This window comes from Vicugna pacos, chromosome 7 (assembly GCF_048564905.1).
Source record: "Vicugna pacos chromosome 7, VicPac4, whole genome shotgun sequence".
NCBI lineage: Eukaryota > Metazoa > Chordata > Mammalia > Artiodactyla > Camelidae > Vicugna > Vicugna pacos.
Genome location: NC_132993.1, coordinates 33,255,031 through 33,275,464, shown reverse-complemented (window position 1 = coordinate 33,275,464; position 20,434 = coordinate 33,255,031). Strand labels below are relative to the sequence as shown.

General features: G+C 38.5%; 1 protein-coding gene across 1 annotated transcript in view; it reads right to left on the bottom strand.

The window, feature by feature from the left end:
* The window catches only part of DOCK4 (dedicator of cytokinesis 4), a 410,882-nt gene that overhangs the window by 213,027 nt on the left and 177,421 nt on the right, over positions 1-20,434 (bottom strand). The window contains exons 5-8 of the mRNA XM_072964656.1: positions 17,322-17,418; positions 11,367-11,515; positions 7,615-7,699; positions 877-1,028 (exon numbers count right to left, since the gene is read on the bottom strand). Coding sequence (XP_072820757.1) covers positions 877-1,028; positions 7,615-7,699; positions 11,367-11,515; positions 17,322-17,418 — 483 coding nt within the window. The remainder of the gene's footprint in view (positions 1-876; positions 1,029-7,614; positions 7,700-11,366; positions 11,516-17,321; positions 17,419-20,434) is intronic.

The window sequence follows — 20,434 nt, the reverse complement described above, 5'->3', positions numbered from 1 at the left end:
GCAACATGGATGCTCGTAGAGAATGTCATTCTAAGTGAAGTAAGCCAGAAAGAGAAAGAAAAATACCATATGAGATCGCTCATATGTGGAATCTAAAAAACAAAAACAAACAAACAAACAAAAACAAAGTGTAAATACAGGACAGAAATAGACTCATGGACAGAGAATACAGACTTGTGGTTACCAGGGGGGTAGAGGGTGGGAAGGGATAGACTGGGATTTCAAAATTGTAGAATAGATGAACAAGATTACACTGTATAGCACAGGGAAATATACACAAAATGTTATGATAAATCACAGAGAAAAAAATGTGACAATGAGTGTGTATATGTCAATGAATGACTGAAAAATTGTGCTGAACACTGGAATTTTACACAACATTGTAAAATGATTATGAATCAATAAAAAATGTTAAAAAAATTAAAAAAATAAAAACAAAATTAAAAAAAAAATAATGTAACTGTTAACTGAAAATTTGAAAAATATAATATGTTGACCTTGATAAGTAAACAAACTTCAGATTTCAGACATATTTCACCTTCCCTGCATTATCAACATAAAATAACTCAAATAACAGACCCAATACCAACACCATACTTTCATTTAATATAATAATTATTATTATCACAACAATAATTATTATGATTCTATAACCCCTTTGAGTTTTTCAAAAACCTTCCCATGCATTATCTCATCTAACTTTTAAGGAAACACCCAGAGGTTAGGCAGCTTAGAAATTCAGAGCTCTACAGATGAAAAAACTGAGACTGAGAGAGGAAAAGTGTATACAAGGCGTCATATCTTGTATCTTGCCAGTTACAAATATCCGTCATTCGTACATCAAGAAATTGAAGTCAGATCTCCACATGCAGTTACCTAATTGGCCGATTCTCTTTACTGTCAAAGAGTGAAAAGATGACCTCGAGCTCCTCTCCCAGGTTGGAACACATGAGGCTCTTCATCTGCACAAAGAGGTGGTGACTGCTGGCCTGCACCGGGGTGTCCTTCTTCCGATGTCGATGCTCCATCTGAATGATATCCCCCAAAAACATGATCAGCATGGACTGAAGACAATAATGGAAACCAACAGACTAGTTAGCTATGGCGTGATTATGATGTCCTGTGGTTTTCTTTTGTTTTTGCTTTTTTGTTTTTTTTTTTTTAGTTTTTTGCTGTGGGTTTGGTTATCTAGTTATATGTTAAATTCCAAATTTTCTCCCAACTTCTAAAATTAAGAAACTGTGAAGTTGGCAGATCATCAAGGAATCCTGCTGTAACAAGATTTGCCTCTTAATCATTAACACTAAAGTAAGTATATGTATGACTAAAACATTATGCTGTACATCAGAAATTGACACATTGTCAACTTCAATAAAAAAAAATGAAACCAACTCACTGAGTAGAATTCAGGCAGCATGAAGTTCAAAGGATTCTATTAGTACCCTGTCAACTCTCAAGGTGAGAACAAATTCTTAAATCATCTTTAAAAAATCAGACTAAATTCTATCTAACTGATCATTTCATTTATTTCATTGATGGAGCTGAACAATGCAGCTATGACTTCACATTACTCCTAATTCAAAGTTCTCTTAAAAAACTTTAAAAAATTTTTCAGTTGAAAACTTTTTAAAAACTGCAAAATTGTGGTAGTTTTTTGAGGCAGGCAGTAGCAATGACAGTCAACCACTAGAGTAAGCAAATGTTTCTAATTTGCTGTGGGGCTATGGGGAGGCCAATCTAAGAAAGCCAGTGAGATGTCTAAAGGTCGGAACAGCATCTGTGTCCACATCTCACTTCTGTCTTTAATACAGTCAGCGTAAGCTGCACTTAGGGGGCAGGACCAGAAGAAAGAGTTGCCACAGGTTGAGGAAGGAAAGGAACCACCTATGGTTCCAAGGATGAGGAGAACATGGGGATGATCATTTATTCTATACATATTTGTTAAGTATCTATTATGTGCCCAGCACTAGGAATGCAATAATGGGGAAAAACAGAAATAACCTCTGCCTCACAGAGCTGATCAGTTCAGGGGAACAGACCTCAACAAAACTGTCACACATACAGAGAGAAAACTGCAACTGTGATGAATGAAATGAAGAACCAAATTATCTTTAAGAGTCTAGACAAGGAGGACTTGACTCGTGTCTGGGCAATTAGGCTTCTTGGGAAAGTGTCACCTGAGCAGAGAGCTAAAGAGCGAGCAGGAATTTGGAACCACCCAGGGCAGTGCTTCTCAAACTACCTGCACTGAAGGACCAGGTTGCTTCTCCCCCTAGCCTACCGCAGACTGATATTTTCATAAAATGCAATAAAAATATCACAGTAATGTGAAAATGTTATAAAGGTTCCAAAACATTTACTTGCCATTTTTATACTTGGACCAGTTACAAACAGTTCATGGTCCAGCTAGTTCTTGGACCACATTTGGAGCAGAACCAACTCAGGAGCAGGGCAAAGGGAAAACATACACAAAGGCTGTGTATTATGAGAACAGCTGCTAAGAACGTGGAGGATTAGTGATCTCATAAGACAGACCACTAAGGAGGCCACCATTTCTGGCTCACTTGACAATAAAATATATATATATATATCTCAAGGATTAGTTCCAACGGAACCATATCCTTTGCTTGAGTTTAAGGTCATAATCCTATTTCTACATTAGCCATCTTTTTATGTTTCTAAGTATAGTTCAATAACTAATGACTGACCAACATCTGAATGCAAAAATGCCATTTACATTTATAGCTATAAATGCAACAGCATAAAACTACCAGAATTTTTTCATGCTCTTAGCTTTTAATTTGAACTATTCAAAAGGTAAACACCTCAAAAGAAGTGCAATTAACCAAATGCAATGTATACTCAACAGGTACACTGGGCATGTCTCTGTAAAAGTGAAGAGTAAATACATTTTCTTTTATAAAGTGGACCTCAGCATTGCAGTTATGTGTTGGCCATAATTACTAGAAAAAGCTCCCTGCAGAGAAATATTCTAACTAGAAAAAAGCATAATTCTGTCTTTTTTTTCTATGAAGGTTGCTCTATTTTGTGTCTTTAAAATTCTTTTTAACAAAGCAAAGGAAGCATCATACATTCATAAAACTACATATCTTTAACTCATAAAGCAGCTTTTTATTTTCTCAAATTACTAACTTATTTTCTGATTTACTTAAAAGTTCAGGGTAACCAAGCACAAACTGCTATGAAGAAACAAATAACTACTAAAGGCTAGAGCTGGAAAGACAGATATTAAAACCTTATGCAAAGAACAGACCTCAGGAAGATGTCTGGTCTTTACTTCAAACAGTGCCAAGTTCCCAGCATCAATCATGACATTCACTGAAAACTGAGGGGAAAAATTAGCTCCCTTACTCACGCAAAGAATCCAATATATCTAGATCAGTGGTTCTCAACCCTGGCTGCACATTATAATCACCAAGAGAGCTTTTAAAAAATGCTTATGCCCAGGTCTTATCCCATAACAATTAAATTAGAATTTCGAGGGGGTGGGGGTCCAGACAGTGGTAGTTTAAAAAGCTCCCCAGGTGATTCTAATGTGCAATGAGGGCTGAGAATCACTGATTGAGATCATATGCGGACAGATGCAAGTCACAGCCGACTGACAAATGGACTGTTGCATCTTTTGTAACACTGCTACCCTGGAATCTTTGGTCTTTGTATACATGCTAGTGATAAGTCCGCCTAATTCTACCCTTTGTACAGGTGACATGCGTTTTCAGGAATGGCCTGAAATCTCCCTTCTCCCCTCACCCACCATCCTTCCAAGCCTAAGACGGATTTGAACTAAAGTAGGTTAGGACGACTTGTTCATTTCTTGGTAATTCACCACTTTTGGGACCTGCTAAAAATATCTCTGTGAAAATATTATTACAATAACAAAATTAAAAAGGCATGTTTACACTTCAAGAGCTATACTTTGGTAATTATAACACAGACAAAAATCTATCTCTGAAATAATTTACGGTTACAAAGGCACCTACCAGTTACTCTAAATGTGCTTGTGGTTTAACTAGAGCTTTGATTAGGAAAAGAAACAGATTCATTCCCAAAATTTATATAAGTGACGCAAATTTTTAATGACCACTAAAGCATTAACTATTGCGTGACTTGTCTCTACCAGGTTTTCTCACCTTCAGCACTACTGACAATTTAGACTGGTTATTTCTCTGTCTTGAGCTTTGTAGTATATTTGACATCTTCTTCTGGCATCTACCCAGATGCCAGAATTACCTCTCCCGACCCCCGACTCTACATCATCCCTAATTGTGACAACTAAAAATGTCTCCAGACACTGCCAAATGTTCCCTGTTCTTGGTTTGAAAACTACTGGCTGACCCACTGAGGATCACAAAGCAAGCAGCAAACATGATCTTATAAAAACCAAGAAAGGTTCCTAAAAAGGCACTCCTCATGCACAAATATCCAGAGAATCTAGCCAATAAGGTTCTCTTTATTTATAGAAGGCTTGAGCTCTGGTCCTTGGCAGGAAACCAAATGTTCCAAGTGGACATATGTTAACACTGTGGGGCTTAGCACTTTTTACTGCTTAGATGAACACAATTAGGTGAGAAAGATCTGCTAACAGGGCTATCAAAAACCTAAAACAAGATTTTTTCTCTAATGATGCAACATGAATTTAGTAAAATGCAAACACCTGTGCTTCAAATATGACACGGAGAAGACACAGTAAAAGAAAAGAAGTGGCAACAATTAATCAAACATCCTCTGCTGGGGCATTTTACCTCCATGCTATGGTCCTTGATCCACGAGTGGCAATAAATCACCACCACTACTACCATCTCAAGGGAATAGGCGTGGGTCCTGCCAACTCTCCCTGGTGAAGTCAACATAGTCAGTCCCATTTATGTTGCATAAAGAAAAGGACCAGTGTTCCAGAGAACCCAATTACTCCTGGGTCAGGTCATAAACAGGAATGTGAAGCTGCCTCAAAGAAGCATTTCCTTTCAAAGCTTATCATCATTTGAGTTTTCTTGGGCTACTGTCTTTGCTTTAGAAACAGTAAAATGCAATCACTACAGAGGAGAAATTAAAATTTCATGTAAAATCACAATGTTTTATTTTCCTCATCCATCAAATGAAGACTTTGGACTAGGATTTGAGCTATAACATACTTAAAAAAAAAAAAAAAAACCCTTCAATGGTAGTCATTGCTAATCAGTTACAGCTCAGAGGAGACTCCAAAATCTTATTGACCTAACAATCCCAGCAGCCACCACTAACAAATTAGAATGTTGAAAGAGATGAAATTAATTTGCCATCCCACATATGACATTAAGTGAAAAGAACAGAGATAAAATCACATGCATACAAAATCAAACAAGGGAAAATAAAACATATTTGTGTCACACACTGTTAACGTGCTTATCAAATATTTGACATCTCTAGCTAAATATAGGGATATGACTATGTTCTGGACAAGGAAATATAAGTGCAAGTATTGTGTGGAATTTCCAGAAAGGCTTATTAAAGTAGTTGAGTCAACTGAGAGAAATCTTTCTCCTTCCTACTGCAGGAGAGCTGGTGTAATGGCTAGAGCTCTTGCAGCTATGTTGTACTGTGAAGTATCCTTGATAATGGAAGACATGCACTGCACAGCAGAAAGATAAGAGCTTTTTTTGCTTCTGACACCATGAAATCACAAATAAGCCCAGGATCTCCTGCCTCTGCACTTGCATGTTGTGAAAGAGAAATTTCTATCATATCTAAGCTTCTGTTTATTCTTGCTACCTTGCTTCTCTATGGATGAAATAAAGATGAGAAAGGAACAAAAACTGACTGAATGCTTAGGTGCTTTGCAAACATTATCTGTCAAGGAAAGGCATTTTACATACATTTCTTATTTAATATTCCTAACAAACATGATCAAAATCATTTCTGTATTTAACAGACTAAGAAACTGAAGCTCTAAAAGATTTAGCAATTAAGACCAAGCTCAGAGAGCTGGTATAAGGAAGAGATAAATTTCAAACCTAGATTTTGGATCTATACTCATGGTCTTTTCATAATACCAGAATGACTTCAAAAACATTAAGTGATTGCTTTATTAAATGCAAAGCACTGTGCTAGATTACCTTGGGCATAACAGCGAAAGTATAAGACACAGTACCCACTGTGAAGAAACTTCAAACAGAGAGAGAGATAAAAACAAAAGCAAGAGACAAAATATGATGCTCAGTGAGTTAAATAAGTGAACTATAATAAAAGTGTCCCATTAGAGGACGTGACTGGCAAATAAATTACAGAGATTTTGTTTGTTATACAAGCTAATAGTTAGTGATGACTTTAACTTGGAATACTCGTATCCCCTTCCTCCATCTCTGCCTCCACCCTTCCAACCAACCTCTCACTGTGTTTGTTTTTTCTGTGCCAGATATTCTGCTGAGAACTGATGCTACAGAGGGTTGCTGCAGGAAACATCACTCTCAAGACACTCAGTGTAAAGGAAATTCTCCACAAAAATGAAATTTACTCCAACAGACATAATGAGCTGTAGATAATCCAAACAGACAGATGACTAAGGAAAAAACAGAAAGGGATATTAAGAACTTCTTTCTCAAATGAAACCTACACCTGATGGACTTACTGATGATTTTTTCCCCACATTTTTCTGATAACCTCAGGTCAATAATAAACTACTATTCTATGAAGAATACCATAAACTTGGTAAGTTATCCTTAAAGAGGCAGGATCTTCCAAAAGGGAGTCTACTATTTACCACAGTCACTCTTCCTTGGAACATTATGGTAAGATGCAATAGTAACTACATCAAAGCAAAATTATACCTGGGGTAATGGTTTTGCAAGTATTTCCAACCACATTCTTCTTTGATTTGAGGTTTTAGAAGAGCTTAGTTAATATCAAGAAATTAGGTAAACATTATAAAAACATGAAGAAGACAAGGCTGAATACAAGGCAGATGGAACCAGATCTGAGGAACCTAGATACCAAGTAAATAAGTGGACTTTAATCTACCATGTTACTAGAAAAAAACACTCAAGTCATAGGTAATGCCATCATGGGCAGTATGATCAAATAACTTAGGACTACTGGCAAGTTTAAGCACTTAGGATAGGACTGGAGTCTGGGAGGGATGGAGTTAGATCCATATTTGGAGACCAAGGAGGAGACATTTTCAACAGTCTTTGCATATTGTGATAACAGGGTCAGGGAAGGGTGCAAACTGGTCAGCACTAACTGGAAATTACTAGTCACAACATTGCCCTGAAACACAACAGATAAATACTTATGACTTGTAAGCATTTCTCTAGACTAGGCAAAATACAAAGATTAGCAAAAACAAAACAAAACAAAACAAAAAACCTTTAAAACTTCTTTGGCTTTACTTCCTAGTGCCTGGGCGTTGAGGGCTCAGTAGGGAACATTGGGTCATTCTGAAATGGGTAAATTATCTCAGTTTTGTACTTGGGGCATGGTCACCTCAGCTCTCAATTCTCTCTACCTGCTCCAAATTAAACCTGGAACATCCTATTCTTATGAAATCAGTCAAGTATGAAGAGTGTCAAAGAAACCACAAAATTAGCGAGGCTGTGAGCCAAGGATTCCTATACCTACCAATCGGTAGAGCTCAGTAATGCTGATGTCCTCTGGATCCACCATCGCATACTCTTTCCTCGGCACCAGGTCCAATCCCAGTTGCCTAGAAAACAAATTGCACAAGTTTGGGTGAAAAGCTGAAGCCACCTCTAGAAAATATATTAAAAACAATTATTTTTACTATATCATCCTGAAAGTTGATATATCACTCACCATGCTTCTTTCACCCGTATTTTTTTTTTAATCTTATATTAACCTTTTATTGGGGTTGAGATAAGTAACTAGGTTGAACACGGGGCATAACTTGAGAAACAGAAGATGACAGCCCACAACTGGGGGTGGGGGGTGGCTGGTACTTTTGGTGCTACATGGTGGGGAGCCTTTAGCACCCTACATACTATTACTACAGAAACCCTTCCTCACTAGACTGAAGTGGAAGCTAGGGCTACATTTAATTTTGTTTTAGAAATCAGAGTTGAAGAGAGGGAAGTGTTGCCTTTAGGATTTACAAAATACTTGGTTACATCCAGAGGAAACACATTTCTAATGTGAATCTCTGGCACATGTGCACAGTCCTCATTCATGGTGAGTTCTGGGGTTGGTCATTAGGAGAAATTCAGTAAAGGTAGGGGACAGAAATTAGGGCAGCAAAAATGGCTTCATCTCTTATGTCAGATTTCACTGTGGCTGACACACGGATTACTGAACTGAGAAAAAGTCTGAGGTTCTATCCAGCCTCAGAGGGACCAAGTATGGCAACAGATTTGTGATGTCTTACCAGGGACAGAGAAAAATGAGTATAATCCTGCCGGCTTCCTTCTAGTGACCTTGGTAACATACTGCTCTCCAGGGACCTATGTGACTACACTGATATCAATGCTACCTGATTCCATTTATCTCCACAGGCATCCGCAACTGTCCCGAAGGTTTCATGAGGTCTCTCTACCAGACTCCTCAGTCACCCGGCTCCAGGGCTCACACCTAATCCTCTGAGGACAATCTGTCCTGCATTCCTTTCACATCATCACCCTCTCTGACATGGAAGCCTTCCTGTGTGGCACTTCCAATTATATAACCACAGCTTTCTAATTTCTGTATTAAAAAAAAATCCTGAAATTCCACGACCTCTCCAAAACCTCATTAGGGGGTTCATAAGTAAAAATCTCTTATTAATTCAGCATCTACTTCAAGCCAGGTACTGCCCAGCCACCCTGAGGGACTGTTGTTCTTAAAATTACAAGACTGTGGCTTTCTTGATGGCAGGTGCTGTCTTTCAGATATTAAAACAGCTTCTCAGTTTTCTTCAATTATGTTTCTCTTTGACAAACTTAAAAATCACACTCCTATTCTTTAACTTTTGTTGAATTTCAATGTACAAACAACACTGTGATTTATTTTCAAAACACCCAGGTCTCCCCATTACGGACTAAATTATGTCCTCCCAAAATGTGTATGTTGAAGCCCTAACCCCAATATGACTGTATTTGGAGGCAGGGACTTGGGGCGATAATATAGGTGAAGTGAGGTCATACGGGTGAGGCCCTAATCCAATAGGACTGGTGTTCTTAAAATCAGAAGAAGAGACTCTAGAGATTTCTCTCTCCAAGCAAGCACAGAGATAAGGCCATGTGAGGACACAGTAAGAAGTTAGCCGTTCATCCTGAGATCTACATGCTGACAGATAATTTTTGCAGGGCAATTTGATTTGGTTTAATTTACAAGAGAATTATCTGAATTTGCTTTCCACTTAACACTACTCAGTAAGAAAACTAACTCGTATTTAAAGGAATACAGTAAATGCACAATCTGGATGCTGTAAGTCATTTTTAAATAAGTGGCCAAAGAAACTCAAAGAAAACTGAAGGAGACCTCAGAAAACTCACGAATTTGGGGATGATCTAAATAAATTACACTGTTCATTTCCATGCATCAATGTTTTACCAGCGTACCATAAATTAGCCGTAGAACTGCCCAAAGTTCAACCTAGAACTTATGTGAGTCAAAACTAGCCATGATTCAGTCATAATTAATGTTTTTCCTCCCTTTCCCTGTCCTTCTGTCATCATCTTCCTTCCTAAAACGGAAAAAGTATCATTTTCTTGCCTGCTTTCTATTTCTAAGCTATTTTTGATAAGCTAACTTCATCCAACTTGCTTCCTACTTACAAACTAGTCTTTTAAAGGAGGACCAGCATAAGGACTAAGAGCCAAGGTAATTCAGTAAAAAATTCAAAGTTTTTTTCAAAACAAAAAAGAAACACGTGAAAGACAGGCAGTCGAAGTCACAGTCCAACAGCCTTCAGATCTACCCTTCCAAGTGTTCCCCCATCTCACAAGGGAGCCCGGAGGCTCCACGCAGGGCAGGCAAACTGTCTCTCTCAGGAAGTGCCACGTGCTTTGAACCACACAGCCCTGGAGCCGAAGGGGCCCCAGAGTCTCTCCTAGCTCAACAGACTTCTTCAGCAAGTGAAGAAACTGAAGTCAAGAAGCGCTCAGGAATTTACCTCACATCTTAAAAGAGCAGAGCTCCTAGTCCAGAGTCTTACTGCATTCCACACCTGCTCTTGGTTTTGATTCTGCACAAGGAACAAATCTCCTCAAGATAAATGCATCAGGGCTCCTCTCCTCACCATCTATAAAAGGATGCATGGCCCAGGGCCCTAACCAAATAGCAGAAGGACTCTGGGCAAGATGGAGGTTTGAAATGTGTCAGGAGGTCGACGTCTTCACATCTCTAGTACGTGACGTCTTGACGGGAATCAAAATTGGCTTCTGATAAAGCCAAGTCTGGGTTCCCATGGTTAGAGGAAGCAGCACTCTCCTTTCAAATCAGGTTTTACAGATTCAGCGAGAGGCAAATTTTTCTGTAGTGTACCTTTTACAGCCTCTCCTTTTCTGTCTACTCTTCTTTTATTCTGTTGCCCTAAGATCCTTTGAAGGTTCACATATTGGGGAGAGGAAAGGGAGGGAGGCTATGTCCTTGCAGGATACTGAGGGACCATTTACCTTCTTTTAACTTAAGCCCATACAAGCCAACATCATAGTCAAAGCGGGCTTACTCTAATTTCTCACCCATATATTAACATTCATACTTAGTGCAGTTATCAGCCTTGATCAGAGCTTCGAGTGATTAGATTTACTATTTAAAGTGCTTGGCTGTTATTTTAGATTAGTCACTTACAGTTTTATTTAAAAGTAAATCTTGGTCAAGAATAGCTCTTTACTGAGTTCTCCCAAGTAGCTTTTCAAAGAGACTAATATACACGTGCAAGCAGAATCAGGGTAATCATGAAAGTTGCCCCACTGCCTTGCCTGGTGTACCTATGTAAGACTTTTAACAAAAGCTGTTAGCATTAGCGTCTTCCTCCAGTTATACCAACAACCTATCACCACAATACAGAAGAGGAATATATTTAAAAGGAAATACACATGCCGACCCAAAGCCTATTTGAAACAAGATGTATTTTTAGCAGACACCGTATCTGACTGAGCCCCAGTGAACACTTTGTATTTTGTGAGCAGGTTGACACTGTCAGACCATACAGGACACTAGAAAACCAACAACGTCCTCTAGGCCCACCCCACCTAGAGATGGGGTTCTTGGCTCCATCAGTGACGGTCTGCATTAAGCTCCCCAAAGGGGAAAACCAGATAGCCTCCTGTGGTGTCTCCCGGAGATACTGCTGCACAGGGACTCACGCCTCTCTTGACATTGCATCTGTCCTGTTCAGCCACCAGAGATCGCCCACCCTGGTGCTAGCCGGTACTCACTCATTGCCCCAGTCCAGGCGAGCGGTGATGTGACGCTTCACGTCCTTCATCCGGTCGTGGGTGAGATGTCCCACCAGCACCTGCCGCCGCAGGTCCAGGATTTCATTCATGATGTGCCACAGCCGGTGGAAGAGGTCGCCTTCATTTCTCTAGGAAATACACAAATGTGGAGATTCAACGGTCAGTCCCCAAGCTGAGATGTGGGGTCACCACAGAGGAAGAGGTGGGGAGTCCTGCTTACCCACTATACGCTGGCCTCTCTGTGGACAGATACTCTGTTAGACAGACTCTCCCCTTGTGTCCCCAAATGCATACATGCTCTGCATCCCATTTCACAATGCTGCTCTCCTGCCCAAGAATCCAACTTCACTTCTTAGACTCCCCAGCACAGACATCACATCCAGGGTCCTCACAAAGCCTCCACACCCAAGCTCGGCCCAGTCTCTGTTTCCCTCCCCACCTCAAGTCCTGTCCTTAGCTCCATCAATTCCACCATCCTTCAAGGCTCTGCCTGACTTCTACCTCTGTCTGGAAGTCATCTCTCTGTCTGAAACTATTGCTCACACTCTCTTCTCTCTTCTCTGAAGCATGGCTGTATGCAATTAAAGCCAATCCAACGAAAAGCATCATTTTCCAATTATTTCCTGAATGTTGGTCTTAATCTTTTAGTGTATTTCCCATCAGAAGCGGGGCACACAGAGGGCTCCCATGCTCCTGCATTGATGGATTTTCACTGCTTTTATCTGGTCAGTATTCAGACTTTAAAAAAAAAAATGTTTTCTTTCTTTCTTGTTAAACATTCATGTAAATTCAAGACAATCTACTGTGAAATTCATCAAGTGAGGTCGCTGAGTTGGAAAGAAGATGGGTTAAACTCTTGGCGTCAAATCTTGGTTTTGTCACTTACTAGTTTTATGGGCTTTGAGTATGAGTTTTGTCATCTGTGAAACAGGCACAGCACTATCTTGCTGTGAGGCTGTTTTATGGGTGAGAGAGAACATTTGTGAAGGGAGCCCTATAGCACAGTGATTAACAGCCCAGACTTGGAAGACGAGCTACTTTGATCTATATTCCAATTTTGCCCTTTACTGGCAGAAAAACCTTTGGCAAGGCTTTAACCTCTTCGTGCTTATTTTCTTTTCTGTAGAATGGCTATCATAGTACCTGTTTCACAGGGTTGTTGTGAGGATTGATGGCTTCATATATTAAAACTCTGAGAACAATGCCTGGCCCAGAATATATATCATGTAAATATCAGCTGTTACTACTGCTGTTATTGTTATGGTTTTGATCCAGAATAAACCTACGAATACTGTGTCTTTATCAAAACCTAAGTGTATATCTCTTATCCAGAGATATTTAGGGTAAACCCTTTTTTATATCTTTCATATATATACATACACACACACACACACACATATATGTGTATATGAAATAAGAGATATTGTATATATCTTATATATATCTTTCTTAACCAGAAACCATGCTTTTAATTTCTAAAAAAAGTATTGGTAGGCTACAGGAATAGTGGTATGAAAAGACTGAGATTATGATTCATCTAATGTCCTCCATAAAAATAAGCTGCCAGAAACATCAAGTTCTATGTGATGGGTAAAGATGGGTCAGTCATAACCTATTATTATTTTTTTTAACTGTAAAAAGTAGTGCTGTATTTTCTGCTTTATCAGTATGTGGCGACTAGAAGCATCTTCATGTACGGTGCAGGTTAAACAAATGTGCCAGCTGATTAAGAAGCATTCTCCACGACACCATTCCTCATTCCTCTGAGACAAAAATAATCTTGCTCTCAACTCCTACAGCACCCTCTTGAGCCTGTTCTTCCATTACACCTTATTCTTTACTCATGTTATACACTCCCATACAAGTGATTGCAAATGTGCTGTAATGCAACATTTATGTCATTTACTGGTCAGTGTCTGTGTTCTGCACCTGATGTAAGCTCCCAACCATTATGGCCATGACTGCCCTGTGCAATCCCAGCAGCTGGAGAAGGAATGAAGGAATACCTTGATTTACAGTACTTAGTTTTGGCGGATCTTGAGAGGTGAGTTCTGTTTAGGTCATATAAAAGATAAAAAAAAAACTTGAGGAGGATGGGCCTACAAATTATCGTACTAAGTGAAGTCAGTCAGACAGAGAAAGACAAATATCATGATACCATACGTGGAATCTAAAGAAAACGATATAAATAAACCTATTTACAAAACAGAAATAGACTCACAGACATAGAAAACAAATGATTACCGAAGGGGAAAGGTAGGGGGAGGGATAAATTAGGAGTTTGGGGTTAACAGATACATAGTACTATATATAAAATAAACAACAAGGACCTATTGTATAGCACAGGGAACTATATTCAATATCTTGTAATAACCTACAATGGAAAAGAATTTGAAAAGGAATTTATATGTTTATGTATAACTGAATCACTTTGCTGAACACCTCATACTAACACAACTAACAACATTGTAAATCAACTATACATCAATAAAAATAAATTCAAAATATTAAAATTAAAAAATGAGTAAAACTTGAGGAACTATATGATCAGAAGGAAAAGTCCACTGGAGTCAAAGAAACTACATAAGGAAGACATAAAATAAGTCAAATCTCATGCAACCAAGGAGAAAGCCAGCTCCCACTTGAAATGACTGTTATAGTGTGAAAGTCACCTGTTCTGCTCATAGGGAAGATGTTCTGCAGTTGTCCACAAGAATGGGCTTGACTTCCTAATAATGTCATCTCTGGTACTTAAGTTTAAGAGAACAGTGAGATGAGAAGGAAGCTGGATCCTTTATAAAAATGAAAATCAGTTGGTCTGCTTTCCCTTTTGGGAAGGGGTGCCAGGACCAGTGACACACTGCAGCCCTGACCAGCGTATCACACCCCTACTCATGGCATGAAAGCAGTACATGTCTGTTTTCACAACTAGTCAGAAAATGATGCTTCTTTAAAAACTGGACTTTAAAAACTGGGTAGTTATGAAGACTATTCAGAAACATGAAAAATGCTTTTGATTTAATGTTAAATGAAAAAGAGAGGGTACAATATTTAGATTAGTATCTAAAAATGCTTGCAATATATCAGAAATTTTCTGTAATATGTATCTGCAGGAAGTGAACTGTGAGTATTTTAGTGTTGGAGAGGATGCGTAACTTTTGATTTGCCGCAAAATAAAAATAGCATAATTCTGGGAGAAGCAGACCTCAATTTTGAGCCACTTTAGCATGGGACGCTTGGATAGATTACCTCTGGTGAGATTCAAGAATAAAAACTACCTGGCAGAGCCCCGAGAGAAGATATATGAAAACCAGTCAAAGTCCTGCATAAAAGTACTTAACAAAAGATGGCTGCTGGACATAGTGAACAATCTTATGGTTACTGGGGAAAAGGGGTGGGAAGGGATAAATCTGGGAGTTTGAGATTTACAAATGTTAGCCACTGTACCTAAAAATAGATTTTAAAAGTTTCTTCTTTTGTGTGTGTATGTGTGTGTGTGTGTGTGTATGTAAAGCACAGGGAATTATGTTCAATATCTTGTAATAATCTTTAATGAAAATGAATATATATATATATATGCATGACTGGGACACTGTACTGTACACCAGAAATTGACACATTGTAACTGATCGTACTTCAATTAAAAAAAAAAAGATGGCTGCTGCATTTCTCCTAAATTTTTTATGCTTAGATAACTAAAATTTTCTTAAGTGATATCTTAAAGAACATTATTTAGGCCCTTACCAATCTTATTAAAAAGAGCAACTAGCATTTCTCAAGCATTTATCATGTGTTTTTTTTAAATGCTAAATGTCCTACATATATTAAGGACATCTCATATACTTCTTACAATTGACAAGAAATTAGCGCCTCATCAGTGGAGAGCTAGGTGCCTTAAAACTGTTAGAAAAGAACCTGGACAGTACCCCAGTACACTCAAGCATGATGAACCTGAACCCAGACATCTGGCACAAAACATTACATCAGGAAAAGAGAAACCAAAAGGTCCAACAGAGCCAAGTCAGCCTCATTCTCCAGGTCAAAAATCTGGTATTCACAGGTTAAATTGTCTATTCCTTCCTAATAGAATTGACGACCATTCCAGTATCCAGGGAAACTTTGAAATAATTCTCTCTGTCTCCATTACTCAGGACAGTAGGAGGTGAGGAGGTTACTCCTGGAGCTTACAACACGTAGATTTTTCAAGCCAATCAAGTATGTCCCCAAAATAGACACTCACAACCTCAAAAGCAGGTAAAAATAGCTGGATGAGGCAGAATCAAGAGGAAATTCGACTTTGTTCCTCACTAGCAGCTACATAAAAGGGACAGTGCTGGTGCATGAGCTCAACTAACGGTTGACACTCACACTGCCATTATTTTCCTAACTCTTATGTTTGGTATTTAGGACACAGGGATTCGAACAGCTCATACAGTTTCATTTTCTATGTTAGTGTCACGCACAGTATTATTTTAAGTGAAATAATAACTTGGGTTTTGTATTCCTTCCAACACAATTTTTTTAATCTAAAAAGGAGATCGACATTTCCTTAGCCATCTCCCAGCCCAGAGCCTGTGAGTTCAGTCATCTTAACTGAGCATTTACCCCAGCAAAGCCTAGACACTGACATTTCATCTAAGACCGTCTTGTGGATTTAGTACGGAACCCTAAAGCCACCAGCTCCAGGAGGGCTTGGTCAGAGAAATCCAACATCAAAAAGGCTTTTAAAAGTGACTTCTAAAGAGCTTCTTGCCTCAGTGAAATATCCTATTGCATTTTCTATGTAATAGAAAACAAAAATGGTCATTCTGTGCCCACGTCCCTCACTAATTTGGATTTTCCTCCTTGACAGGCTGTCTCAAATCCTGTTGTCAGGGTAAGTGCACCTTTGTATTCTGAGCACATCCCTTCAAATGATTAAGGTGTTCTACAAACTCCTTTGAAAATCAAAGAAGAAATAGCATCCATTTTCCCCAAAACGTCACCCCCAATTCCTCATATTGAGTGGTTCAGAGTGAGGGCACTAGGTTTATATCAGAATTCCAACCCAATAATGGAAAAAAATCTGAAAATATATGTGTATATATATATGTATGTATATGTATAACTGAATCACTTTGCTGTATATCTGAAACTAACATTGTAAATCAACTGCACTTCAATAGGAAAGAAGGAAAGAAGGAAGGGAGGAAGGAAGGAAAGAAAAAAGAAAAGAAAAGAAGAGAAAAGAAGACAAGAGAAAAGAAGACAAGACTAGAATCCCAGCTCAGCCTTTTCCCAACTACTTGGCCTAGAGCAAGTACTTCACACTCTGCCTCGTTTTCCTCATTTGTAAACTCGGGATGACCACAGTCTTTATTTCATTAAGAGTGCAAGAGTTAAATGAGATACTGTATATAAAGTATTTCCCACAGGGTTTTCAACATAGAAGGCTCTGAATAAGTGTAATCAAAATACATACACCCAAAACACTGACCCCTTTTTCCTCCAAGAAATATTCCTTTCTCTTGAATATTTAGAATATTCTCATTGATTCTGGCTAAATAGCCTATCATTTTTAGTCTATTTGAATACTTTATAGAGAATTAGAACATAAGAAAGTACTACCAATATGAAAATTGTTTTGAAAATAAGTTTATTTCTCCTGGGAAGCTAAAGATATTCAGAAAGCCTAACTCTCGTTCCATATACACCATCTTATTTGATTAGATGCCAGGAAAGTAATCTTTCACATTCCTGCAGCTTGAAAAAGAACTGGCTGGACACAGGGATTAAAACAAGACTGTACCTTGTTAAGCTCGGTCTCCCCAATTCCCAGAGAAGTGCTAGTGACTTATAGCAGGTACTCAAATATTAGTTGACACTTACTTTTGTTCAGGTATTTCTTAAAACAATTCTCTATCCAAAACATGATGCCACTAAAAAGTTACTTACCACATAGAGCTGTTTCCACATGGTTCCCCAGTCTCTTAATGTTGATGTCATTTCCGTGATAACAGAATCTTCAGTAGGAATAACCATCTCAAATTGTCTGTGAAATTAAACAGCAGCAGCAGCAGAGTATATTTGCAAATAACATAACCAACAATCTTCTTTGAAATACTCTAAAAGGCAAACTAGGAAAGGAAGCCGCCTAGTTATCTGCGGTGCTGCAGACAGTACCCAGGATCTGACTGTGAAGTCGTGTGAGGCATGCAGTGTGGGTTACAGCAGGACAACACCACAACAACCAGCCACTTCACCCAGATCAAGTCTGAGCGGCATGGTGGAGAAGTAACACTATCAAAGATGTTCTGCTCCAGCACAGTTTGACCTCTAAACAGCAACTCACTCAACTTCTCCAAGCCTAAAAGTCTATGTGTGTAACACGAGGTCACCAGGCTACATAAACTGTGAGATGGCTTTTGCCTTCTAAGTGCTGTGACTGTAGGGCTCCAAGGGAGTGACAGGCCTGTTCAATGACCAGGATATGATGGCTGAAAACAACCTAACTAACTCAGTGTCATAAACAACTAGACTCTGAGGTGATGACTGAATGCTCACTTGATCTCATTAACACTTCATTTTTATTACTTGCCAACAGGACCATGAAAAATGATTAGTACTAACTACTAGTAATGTTGTCATGCATCACAGAACTTGTTAAGGGTTTAAGACATCAGAGATATTTGAATACCCATTGCAAAATGTTCCTCTCCATGATTAGGGTAATAACTCTTCCTATTTCTTCTTTAAAAGTCACTAACTATACTTGGAAAATATTCATACCCACATCTAGCAGGTTTATGTACAGTGGTCCTGATGTTGAGAAGAAAGGCAAGGAGATGGAGGGAGAACAAAAAAAAACCAGAAGATTGAATTTGTCCACTGTATCTTATCTTTGACACAATTTTTTTTTCAATCTCTAGTTTCTTTTTTCAAATTCTTTCAGTTTTTGTGCAGGTTAAAATGAGTAAGTGGTTATTAATACTACAACTTCTCAAAAAAAAATGCTATCAACTAAACTGATGAGGATTATTTTCTTCATTTGAGTATTTCTTTTCAAGGACATTATCTAATATGTAGAAGGTACCAGCTTATTAGACATTGAAACAGGTTATGTATATGAACAAAGGAAAATTACTTCTTAGCATGAAGCTAATAACTGTTATGCATTCCTTTTTGATGTTATATCCAAAGTGCATAAAATTGTCTTTTGTAAAGTCCTCTTGACAGCAAGTATGTGAACTAAAATCTTGCCTTCATTTCTTCACCAACAGTCTCACCTCCCCATTTCATACTGCTGCGAAAATGCTCACCCAGTGACTAGTTTACTTCTTTCTAGAGCTAAAACACAGCTGAAAGTATAAAGCTGGGATTGAAACTAGAAATAAAAGTAAACAGTAATACATGAACAGTGACATGCACAGAACCTACTAACAAGTCTGCATATGATATTTTCAAATGGTACTGCATTTACTTTGCTTCTGAAGCAGCTGTTGCAATTTAAATGATGAATATTTGAAGACAAAGGTTATGAAATGATCGAATGCGAGGTCAAGGATGGAACAGCGAATTTCCAGGAGACCTCCACAACCTACTTAATATTTAAAAAAGTGGCATGCCCTCAAGAGTAATTAAACAACACAGAAGTGACCTCACCATTCACAAACTCTAATTTAATTTAAGGACCCCCATCAGTGCTACACTTCTCTGAAGACACAGGAAAGAACATACAGGCAATTCATTCTGTGGGAAGTTGACCTGGAGTTTGTTCACTCAAAATGTAACTTTTTCAGAAGTACAAAATTGACATTTTAGGTGAAGCAGCTATTCCCTCTTAATTACACCAAAGCCAAAATCAACATTCATATGGTCTGTCATAAGCAGTTGCCCCTGAAATTATATTTTGTTCAGTTATTCTGAGATGTACTTTGCAGCTGTTTCATCCTGATGTGCTATCAGGCCATTAATCCCCTAAAAATAAGACAGGTGATATCAAAATCCCAAAGAGGTTCCTCTCTGGGAAAGCAATCCCCTGGCAATACGTGTTCTCAAATGTGTTCAGGCTAAAGTTTTTCTTCCAGTTAATAGTCCTAGAATCTAGGGTCTCGATCAATTTCAATATTTTTTTTAAGAAAATAAGCTTTGGCTCTATCCTGAGGTTCTCCTGCTGTATAATGCTTATCATGCCTTGTGTCAGGCACAGAACCCACAACCAAGTCTTAAACTTACCCAACCGAATTTTGAGACAACTTTATGCAATATTTAAACTTCCTTGGACTCAAGAAAGGGAGCCAGAAATCACTAGTGACTGGCTAGGACAAATAAATTAATTAATTAATTAAAAGTTTTAATTAAAGCTACGTCCCATCACAATGCACTCTGAGAGGGAGGACTCTCCCTGGGTGGAGTGATGCCTGACATCATCTTTGCTAGCATTGTCTCTCTTCTCTTCCTCCGTCAGTGCGTAAGATGGGGCTGGGTGGCCCTTTGCTCTGGAGAGCTGAGGGGACCAAGGCTGGGCTTGGGAAAAAGGCAGCAAAGAGGACTGGGTGCATGGGTATGCCCAGGTGGACCCTTTAAGAGACAGGCTAGAAACCCTGAGTTTCCACATTGCCTAGCCTAGATCACTAGGGCAGAAAGGTCAAAATAAAGAGTAAGTGTGCTTTCTGGAGTGTCCCCTGATTTACTTTAGAGGAGCTGGACAGAGCCTGGCAGGAGAAGTCCAGTACTGATAACTCCACTTGACTCATTTCTGTTAAATTATAGCTGCACAACATTTCTGAAAGACACACACTTATTGAAAGAATAATAGTATTTGTAATTATTAGTATTAGAATTATTATGGTTTTAATCTGTTTTAAATAATTACTACTACTACTAAGAAAATAACAATGATATTGCTTAAAGTAACTGACATTTACATGACATACTGTGTAAGGATCTCCTAGACTCTAAGCTTTATCCATATACTCAAAGTAGTTATACCACAGACTCTCAGTCACCTGCAGAAGTTATTTCACTGAACTAAGATTTAATATCCTACCTTTATAGAGAGTAGATAT